Source organism: Solanum tuberosum, unplaced genomic scaffold (assembly GCF_000226075.1).
Source record: "Solanum tuberosum cultivar DM 1-3 516 R44 unplaced genomic scaffold, SolTub_3.0 scf00020, whole genome shotgun sequence".
Lineage (NCBI taxonomy): Eukaryota > Viridiplantae > Streptophyta > Magnoliopsida > Solanales > Solanaceae > Solanum > Solanum tuberosum.
This window is the reverse complement of record NW_006238946.1, coordinates 925579-936696: the sequence shown is the minus strand read 5'-3', so window position 1 is coordinate 936696 and position 11118 is coordinate 925579. Positions and strand designations below refer to the sequence as shown.

Below are 11118 nucleotides of genomic sequence, written 5' to 3'. Positions count from 1 at the left end.
ACTCTATTTGATTTTTTGGTTCGGTTTCGGATTAAGAAAAATAAAAATTGAAAAATTGAAAAAAATGATTTTATATATATATATATATATATTACATGTTTTTTAGCCTTTTCATTTCTTGTTAGTTTAGTCATTTCTCACTTGGTAATTTACCTCTTATTTTGGACCCATGGAGGAACTTCTAATGGCTTGACCAATATCTTAAAAAATATTTGTCTAATTTGACAGATTACCTCCATTACATTTTGACTAGTATAAGCTTCACAAAAGGATGCTATGCAAACAGTTACCAAAATTATACAGGAGTCAGTATTATCTAGTGTTACCATCATTATAACAAAATGATTATTTCTTGGTTTTATTCTATAGTTTGGGATACAATCTTGATCAAGTTACAATGTTGATTTCACTATTTCTGGTAGAGAAATAGCTTCATCAAATGTAACTTGATCTCTTAACCTTTCCCCATATTGGCTAGTTTATATCTCCTCTCCCACTCAGTATGTGAGGACAAATACAAAATAACACTACTTGAGAGGTGAACAATCTGATCAATGGCATGTTGGATCTGTCAAGGTGCTTTCTTTTTGTTGTTAATCATGTTAATAATCAACTGGGAATCAGATTCCACCATCACATAAAATGAACTTCTGCAAATACACAGTTTCACACTCTGTAAAAGAACTCTGCCCTCGGCCATATTATTCAGCACAGGCCAGGACAGAGCAGCCAAGGTTGGCCCTAATGATACAACAACCTCCTCCAGAGCTTCCCAATTCCCTTTACAACAGCCTGATATCAATGTTTAGTTTTAGCCATTCAAACTCATGCTTATTCCATCTAACCGGTCCACAACTGATTATTTGTTTTGCCTTTTCCACTGCATTACACATCAAATTTCAGGATAGAGGCAATTGGACTCTGGGAAATTGGCTATAAAAATTTTGGTCATGTTTTCACAGACCTGCTGAATAATATAACTCTGCCAGACATGTGAACATTATCATACCTAGCAACCACATCTATTTTTCCTTATCTCCCAGCATATAACAGTTGGGAGGCATTGAAATAGCACTGCATGGATACCATTATTAGCTTTAGATAGTCACTAAACATGAGTAATTGTTTCATGTTACCACCATTTCTAATTACTATACCACAACTTTGACCAAAGGACCAAATATGTTTTGCAATCTGTCTTGTACGAAAAAAAGGTGCATGATAATCTCTTCATTATGAGTAGTACAGCAGGAACATTTAGATCGTAGCATCATAGCAAATATTTATATCACTTCAAACCAGTGATGGATCCAGGTTTTGAAGTTTATGGATTCCTACAATGATTTCAAGTTAACATAAAATAATAACTGGGTTCACAATAGAAATACATGGTATGAACAAAAGATATTGGTCCCCTGAGCGCATACCTTAGGGCTAGATCCGCTCCTGCTTCAAACCTAAGAGTGCTGGATTCAACAGAAATGATTGCTATAGTCTTTTATGCTCAGTCCTTCTCTTTCCTATTTAATGTAAGAGTTGATTGTCTCTATCAAAATAGGATTTCAAGTACAAGCAGGAATAGCCTAGATTATGTTCCAACATTAGAATGGTTGATACTACTGACATTAAGACTTGAAAACTGTGCAATAGTCTATAATTTGACATATTATTGGGCATTCGATTTTTAACACTTAAAAGAGGAGACAAATCTCACTAAAGAACATATCCAGCAAATAAGATACAACTGTGTAAAGGTAATGGGGTACATATCTCAAAGTTCTAGACCATCAGGCAGAAATAGACTCCATCCTGAACATGAAAGAATGCTGGTTTGTCAATGGTCAATCAGAAAACATCATATCTCTGGGTTGTTCTGAAAGGACAAATGATCATAATAAGCGAGCACCATGAGACTGGTACAGCCAAATTCTAAATGAAATCCATTCAACTTCCAAGACGAACAAATAGGTGCCTCAAAATGAATAATGTTCTCCATTTGACGTTATGGTGCTTGATGGCCAAGGTACGATCTTGGAAGCAAAAACTTCATAGCAACAAAATATGTAATATTGACATATTGAAAACCCCAAAAGAAAAATCTCAGAGAAACTAGCAGTTTGTGATTATAGAATAGAGTAGCTTCCTCTAACTATATATATATATATATATATATATATAATATTATTTTTAAATTACAAATATAATTTTGATTATAATTCTAATTATGGATATAATCGAATCGAAAAAATCAAACTGAAAAGAGAAAAAACAAACCAAATTTATTTTTGATTTGAATTGGGCTACACTTCTTCAAAATTTAAAATAAAAAAATCCAAAATAAATAGTCCAAAATCAAACCGAAAAATCGAATGAGGTTCACTCCTACGAAATGGTCTTTTCGGAAACAAAATAAAAAAAAAATGCCGGTTTACTCATAGAGTCATAGTTTATCTTCGGTTTCTTATAGAATAAATAAATAAATTTGTATTTGTGGTTTGAGTTGGGAAAAAACAAAAGAAAAATACATATCACTTCGACCCTACCTTTACTCCAAGTGTCCGAAAGAACATAAATCAGCCCCTCAAGAGGAAAAGAGCTTTGGAAGTGAACATCAATGGCGAAACTGGAAATACTGAATACTTTTTCATTTCATTGATAACTTGATACTTGAATGCTATTCCTCCCTCACAGAAAAAAAAACTTGAAACTTGTTTCTCTTGGAACAAAAACGATGTCGTCTTCGACATTGACGCCAATGCAAAGGTACGCAGCCGGAGCTCTGTTCGGTCTGGCCCTTCATCAGGCCCACATTCATCAGACTTGTCCATTGGGCTTTCCGTCCGACGAGGAGGACCGTATCAGCAATGGTAGCAGTAATGATTCCGTCTCTGACGACCCTCAACTTTGGGTTCACGAATCATCCGGCCTCCTCCGCCCAATTTTCAAGTTAATTCCCTTCTGCTTATCTTAATCTTCTGGCTTTCAATTAACACTATTATTTGAATTAGCATTTATCAATTGACGACGTAGTTTATTCGAAGATCATTCATTCAAGTTGGATGTTTGATTTGTGGTTGACAGATTTCTAGAGATTGATAAAAAAGCATGGTCTGGACTAGAGGAAACTGCTGGGTCTTCATCACCAAAGCATCACGTTGGAGCGGTTAGTTTTCTAATCAGCATTGAGTTTATGTTGAAACCATTAGAAAATTTACTGATAAGTGGCATTAAATTATGAGGTTTATTTGGGAATCATTTTCTGGATCATATTTCAGGGTTTGCTGGGGTATAAAATTATGTGACATATGGTAATTAACTGATTATATAAAGTTGAAGACGGTATCGTGGTTGTGTTTTGGTTATGTTATATGTGTACTTATTGATTGAAGCATGCTAAATGATGTACGAGTTGAGATATTTCATTTCCGCCCAAATTGATGAGCAGCTTTACTCCTTTTTGATAGATTTGTTTTTTTTCTTATGGAAAAGCATTTCAACTATTTGAGGTAACTGAACACTGGCAAATAATTTCATCAGCATAGCATGTGTCTGCATGCACACTCGAAGTCTAGTGTATTTCAGACAGGACTTTGTAGCTATTGCTGATAAATATTTCTAGCGGAAGGGAAAGGAGTTATCCTTTTCTTTTTAATATCTTCTGCTAATACCCTCAACGAGTATAATTCTGTGCCCTTTTGCTGTTACTTGTTTGATGCCATAATGACTGATATTACATTAGTTTGACAGCTTCTAAGGTCACTATCTGTCTCTGAAGAAGGTGCTGAATCTTCTTCAGAAGCAGAAGACAAAGAACTTGATCTTGCAAAGGCCATCGATGCTATGGCATCAAGCATGGAGAGAACTTCCCATAATGTGTCCAAGAAAGAGAAGCAGTGTGAATATGAGCATAAATGTCGGGAGAAATTATCTCTTGCTGATACGCAATCTAGGTCCGAAGTGGAAAATACTACAAATGTTGAAAATCACCAAGAGAAAAGCAAGAAGCCATCTAGCATTGAGCAAGCCCATTTAGAGTCAGTTAGTGGATTTGATGAAAAACCTGTGGAGGAGGCATCGACACTTGAATACTCTAGGAAAGTTAATGTTCTCTATCAACTTTTCTCTGCCTGTCTTGCTCTATCATCTGAAGAGAGTAAAAAATATACACAAAGGAGGGGTTATGATGCACGACATCGTGTGGCTTTGCGGTTGCTAGCTACATGGTTTGATGTCAAATGGATCAAAGTGGTGTGTTCCTGCATCTACATCATACGTGATTTCTGCAATATTATTGTTCAATCATTTATTCTTGCTGTTGTCTCTTCTGGAGTGTTTTTCTTTAATACTACTGCCTACTGGATATCCTTGTCCATACATGCTTGATGTGATGCAGGGAGAATTGAAGTGTTCAAGTTTTACTAAAATGCTCTGTAAGTTCTTCCTTGTGCATCATTTTAATACAAAACTCATCTCCAAAGTAGGAGAAAATCAAATGAAAAACACTCCCAACAACGAGAGAAAGTAAGAGACCCAATTAGTAATGTGAGCTCAATAAAACTATTCTTCTCAAAGGAATTTGGATGGATAGGATGCCTTCTATTTTTGACATGTAGTCATTACTCGTTCCACCTTTTCCCTTTTTTATACTTTTATGAAGGTAGTAAATTTAGTCAAATGATGGGGAAAACTCTGCATACAAGATGTATACCATGTAGAGAACTTTCAAAAAGACAAACAACATTTTTCTACAAAAAGCATCCAATTGTCTGTACCATAACCAGCTTATTGGAGCTGCTCCAAGATATACAGAAAAGTAACAAGATTCCTCTAATATATTTGAAAGCTATTCCATAAAAAAAACCCAGTTTCTCTCTCTCCATATCTTGCACATGACTGCTAGATGTGGCATACTGCTACCTCCTATGCTCTCCGTCTTCTATTTCTTCTTCTGAATCTTCATGCTAGTATCAAATCCTTTACTGTCCCTGCCATTACCATTGATTCTAAACATATTCTACACCTTACGATAAAGCTTGTGCACCACCTGCCAATGAAGTAGTAGGTGGTTGACTTCCTCACTGTCTCTCTTACACATGAAGCACCAAACAACAATTGCACCTCAGTCCCGAACAAGTTAGGGTCGGTTATATGAATCCTCACTTCTTAATTTAAGCTCATTTCATATCATCATCATTAAAAAGGACAAATATAAGTAGGACTATTTGAACACAACACCTTAAACATTTAGCATTTCATCCCTGATTCTTTACGTTCTTTCTATCATCTCAAGTACAACAATAAAAAATTCTTAAAGGTGGAAATATTTTAGATGTCGCTAAATTTTAGTCTAAGCTCTGCTTAATTTGTTGATGGGATACCTTTGAATTTTATCCATAAAATTTATGGAAGGGTTCTAACAACTTAGCTTTATATCCTTTAAGATTATCCTACAGAAGTGATGATCATCTTAAAAAGGCTATTGCAAGCATCTTATTCTTCTGCAGGTGATAAAGTTCACCTCCAACCAGAGCATGGGAGGCATCTGTTAGTTGAGAGCTCACACCTTTAAGTAATGGAGTGCTCTTCTCACCTTTGTGGAGTATGTTACTAGAAAATCATAGCTTACATGTTAATTCACATGAGGATTTTGTTTATGCCACACTTGTACCTTCACCTTGCTATAACTATGTAGTGGGCAATAGGGGCATGTCTAGTCCTTCATTTCTGATTTTCTTTTGTATAGTTAACTGTTTCAAATCCTTTTCATCTTTTGTTCCATTCTTCTTGTTTTTTTTTTGAGCAGTTACATTATCATTAGAAAAAGAAGAAAAATTGACATTTACTGTTGGTTCCACTTTTTGATGTCAATTTTTCTTTTTCTTTACCATAATATGAGCAGAAGCAAGGACATGTATTTTCTCTATTTAATCTAGCAATCATTTTCTTCTAGACTAGGAAAACAGCTACTTCATAAGAAAGGAGCCTGTTGTAGTGATGCAGAAATTTATGCTGCCTATAATAGCTTAAAACATGGACCTTAACCTTGTACAGACAGTGAAAAAAGAAATTATCTGCTGCAGGAAGCCATTGAAACCACGATTGCTTGTTCTGCAATGGCACTGAAAGAAGAAGAATTAAAGGAACAAAGCCGATCTCCTAAAAGCTCATTGGCTAAGTGGAAACGAAGAGGTATAATAGGCGCAGCTGCAGTAACTGGAGGAACCTTGTTGGCAGTTACTGGTGGTATGACATTCCAGACTTTCTTAAGTTTCTTAACTCAGGTCCTGACATGTTTAAGCAAACATCTTAGGAAACAGATTTTTTTGTCCTTTTAGCGACAAGCCTTACAGGAAACAGGTGTCTTCTCCTTACAGTCTTCATAAGATGCATAAAGAAGTTGGAATGTGATTGTGGAAAGTGCTCATAGGAGACAAAATTGTTGTAATTTTGTTGCCTTTATTTTGTTTGTAAACAGGTTTAGCTGCTCCAGCAATAGCTGCAGGCTTTGGTGCTTTAGCCCCTACCTTGGGGACTCTTGTTCCTGTGATTGGAGCAAGTGGGTTTGCTGCCGTTGCTGGTGCCGCAGGAAGTGTTGCAGGGTCTGTTGCAGTAGCAGCTTCATTTGGAGGTAAACACATGTTTCATGAGATATCTTGTTGCATCTCCTTTTTCGTCATAAGTTAATAATGGAGATGAGGAGAGCGCAACTTGTGATTTTGCACTTCTCTTTTCCTTTGATAAAGTAATGTAGTTTCCTTAAGAGAAGTACCAAAAAGGTACCCAAAATTACAAAAAGATAGTGGTTAGGAGCACAATCACATCAGTAGCTCATACAATCCAAATAATAAAATGGATGATCTAAATCATTTGCGCAAGTGCTTTTGCACTTCTCAGGTAACAAGGTTTAGATTGATTTGTGGAATCTGAGCATCTTGAAATTATCCAACAGTTACTAAGGGTTGTCACCGATATTTTTGCTTACCCAGCTGCTGGAGCTGGACTCACAGGAAGTAAAATGGCCAGGAGAATAGGAGATGTTGATGAATTTGAGTTCAAGGCTATAGGAGAAAACCATAACCAGGGTGTAAGTAATTAGCTTTTGTGTGTACTACTTGAAACTTTCCTGTAACTTCTGCCTGCGGTTTCTCGTTTTTAGTTGGTAGGTGGGCCATTGCAGTCTGCATTGTGTCTCTTTGAGTTCTTTCATCTTTATTCTCATAGTTGCCATACTTTTTAGTTTTAGTCATGGACCACAGGAGCTCAGCTATGTTTGTTCTCACTTTGCATTTTGCTATCAGCGGCTGGCAGTTGAGGTTTTGATCTCAGGACTTGTTTTTAAGGAAGAAGATTTTGTAAGACCTTGGGAAGGACAACATGATAACTCTGAGAGGTAAAATATCTTTTTTTTCTTTTTTGTTGGTTGATCTCCATTTGGGTAGATGATTTCGTTTACCTAGGTAAACATAAATTTTACTTCAGATTTCTTACCCCCCCCCTCTCCTGTATCTGTCGATGAAGGCTTATAATGCAGAAACCACTCTTACATTTCTCATTTTCTTCAGATATGTGCTACAGTGGGAGTCAAAGAATCTTATTGCTGTAAGCACTGCAATTCAGGATTGGTTGACGTCAAGTAATAATTTGTACTTTGTGTTTCAGCATATGATATATCGACCAGCTACATTACCACTGTGATCGGTTATGATGCTGACATCATCACTAACTACAGGACTTGCAATGGAGTTGATGAAGCGAGGTGCTATGATGACAGTTATAAAAACTCTCTTGACAGCATTGGCTTTGCCAGCAACATTGCTTGCAATGACAGATTTTATTGACAGCAAATGGGCAATTGCCGTGGACAGGTTCTTGTTTGTCTGTGTGTCTGTTCAGTACAATCTCTTTTTTGAACTTGGGGTTGGGATCAAGGAGGAAAAAGGCATGAAGCTGTTTTATCTTCCATGTGTCTATATGACATGATTGGAAGTAAAAGGATTAGATTAATATAATTGCAGTAATGATGAGAAGAACCTATACGTGTATTGGTGAACTCAAATTATTTACCAGTTTTCTCGTCAATTTTTGTTTGGCCCTTGCAATTCTAATCTTTGAATTTTTTGTATTTCCATCTTTTGTTTCAGTGGAACTAATTCTGGCTCCAATTTTGCCTCTGCTTAAATTATCAAGCAGTTGTACTATGATATTATGTTAGTATGTCAAAGCACTGTCTCCTACTTTGAATTTAACCTGTTGTTTATTTCAGATCGGATAAGGCAGGAAAACTTCTGGCAGAAGTGTTACAGAAAGGATTACAAGGAAATAGGTAAATAGTCTTAAATAGATTCTGAGCATTTTCCAGTTGAGTCTTTGGAAGATCGAGTTTTCACATCAGCCAACTCTATTGGTTGTCCATGAATATCTCAGGCCTGTAACACTTGTTGGGTTTTCACTTGGGGCAAGAGTTATCTTTAAATGTCTCCAGGTTCTGTCTGAGAGTGAGAATACTTGTAAGTGTTATTTTGAACTATGTTTTTCTTTCTTACATTTTATCATTTTCTTTAGATGATCCTAAAATATTTTCTTGTATTTTGATAGCTGGGCTTGTGGAAAGAGTTGTTCTTCTTGGGGCACCCATTGCAATTAAAAATATGAACTGGGAAGCAGCTAGAAAGGTTGTTGTTTCCCACTTTATTCATATCATCTACTCTTATTAGTATGAGCATATTTATCCCCTTCCCTTTTTTCATTTGTTTTCTCTAGTAGAAGGCTTGTACTTATCTTCTCGGTTACCTCATTATTATATGAGGATCCCTCTTCCTATTTTACAGGTAGTGGCTGGTCGATTTGTGAATGCTTACGCTACAAATGATTGGATGCTAGGAATTGCCTTTCGTGCCAGGTTTGCCTTAGTTGCAAGCATAGTACTGATGTTGAAAGTGTATTGGACTGAAGTTGAGTTGGGCATAACCTGTCTTGAACCTATTCCCTTGCACCCCCTTCAATGTTGCATTTTGACTAGCACAATTATTAAGATACATTAAAAATATGAAATGTTCATCATTTCTTGATGGAGTCATTTTCTGATAATTTATTATGTTGTAGGACAATAAAATAAGGTCAAAACTGTTTTGAGAGAGTAAAGTTAGGTCACGTAAAACATTTTATGTCATTGTGTGTCTGACTCAAGCAAGGTATTCAAGTTAGAAGCAGGGTAGAGTGCAGGCTACACTCTCGAGTTTCTGAACCTATGAGCCAATTTGGGTAGGACCAGCTAACTCACAGGGCATATCTGGATTATAAAAAAAAAACCTTCCCTAAGATATATGAGAACTTCATTTAAGAATAGTGCAGAATAACTCTTGGATAATCCAAAATGGAAGTAGGACAAGTTGTGGATGGAGGGAGAATATGTTCTCTGCTTCACATTCTGTTTTATGCTTCTATTTCTGTGTAACTTGTGCAATTTCTCTGAACAGTCTCCTGACTCGAGGTTTGGCTGGAATTCAACCAGTTGATGTTCCTGGCATTGAGAACGTAAGTTTTCTTCTTAAGGATAACCAAATTTGGATCTCCATTATTTCTTGCTTAAACCTCTCACTTTTAACAGGTTGATGTAACTGAACTCATTGATGGCCATTCCTCCTATTTATGGGCTACCCAAAAGATCTTAGATCTACTTGAGCTTGATGCCTATTATCCGGTAGTCCTCAGTCGAGTTGCGCTATAAAGACAGACGTTGCAACACATTTTTCTTCCTTAGATAACTGTATTTTAGGGGATTGTATCTGTTACAGGAAGTCCATAGGTAGTCAGTTCATTATATGACCACTAACAGGGTTCTAGTCTGGTACTGTAGTTCTTTATTCAATTTTTCTCTTTCAAATCATTTTCTGAAAAATGAATTTCTTTAGCCGTGCGTTTATCAGAAACAACCTCTCTAGCATACATTCCACCCTCCCCAGAATTGAGGTTATTTACTGGGTATGTTATTATTGTTGTATACAATATATCACATATAAGCTTCTGCTTATGAATAATAATAATATAGCAAGAATCTCCAAAAATAATAATATAGCAAGAATCTGAAATTATGATTCTCTTGCTCTTTTATTTATTTGATTTATGCCAAATTGTGAATTTGATAAGAAGGTTGTTCCTTCTAATACATGAACGAAACGATAAATGCTATTTCTCCATCTTATTTACTTGATTAATTTTTAGAAGTATTAGTGTTTACCTGGGTTGTGAAGTTTTAGAAAATAACAGTAAATACTTATTCATTTTGGATATTTACTGATACAGTATTGATTCTAAAAGACCAAGTATATAATAGTTAACTGCCAAATTTCATAAATCAACTATCAAAGTCAATTTACAAATATTTAGTTTAGGGTAGATGAGGTATATCACGAAGTCATTGCGATGTAAAGCTTTGGTACATGAATATGTGTCAAGGTTGACTCTTCTTTAATTAGATATATTTATATATATATATACTTTAGGGTTAAAGTAGGTGTTTAGAATCTAGTATTCTACTCTTTTTGAATATATTGAGAGAGTGAAAATGATTTTTTTCTTACTTCTTCAAATATTTAATTTCATTTTATTCGTCCTAGTTTTCACCTTTTGGATTTTCACTGAGGTCATAAAATTAAATATCATTTTAATAATATCTTTAATTTAAAGGTCTTTTTAATTTTCTTAAATTACTTGCCAATTTATTCTTCTATAAACTAGGTAATTTACCCGCGCGAAATTTTTCTAAGCTTTTGAACAACCTTTCCAATCATCGACTATTATAAGAAAGAAAAAAAGAAGTAAATTTGAGTCACATATCTCAAGAATTGTAAATATATAATGAATGATTAAAAATATCTTGATATCTAATCATTTTTATCTTTTATATAATTTATCATAATATATGTTTGATAATATAAAAAATGTACATTACAACAACATAAATAATTTTTTTAGAGAAAATCCACTTGTCTGAGGTCAAACGTTCAGCACTTTTCGTTATTGTTACTCTAACAAAATTTAAAGAAGGAGAAAAATAAATTTGAAACAATAACAACAAAATATTGTTGATCCTTTTAGAAATTCATTCTTCATTAAAAT

At 35.1% G+C, this 11118-nt stretch overlaps 1 protein-coding gene across 1 annotated transcript; it reads left to right on the top strand.

The window, feature by feature from the left end:
• The first annotated feature begins 2540 nt into the window (after positions 1-2540).
• Positions 2541-10037, top strand: LOC102605011 (transmembrane and coiled-coil domain-containing protein 4-like). Its single transcript, XM_006340638.2, has 15 exons — positions 2541-2946; positions 3082-3163; positions 3748-4248; positions 6081-6243; positions 6476-6628; positions 6987-7084; positions 7299-7390; positions 7563-7633; positions 7730-7865; positions 8264-8323; positions 8425-8507; positions 8596-8672; positions 8829-8899; positions 9477-9534; positions 9608-10037. The coding sequence occupies exons 1-15, from the start codon at positions 2672-2674 to the stop codon at positions 9725-9727; spliced, it is 2040 nt and encodes a 679-aa protein (XP_006340700.1). The 5' UTR covers positions 2541-2671; the 3' UTR covers positions 9728-10037.
• Positions 10038-11118: the final 1081 nt, after the last annotated feature.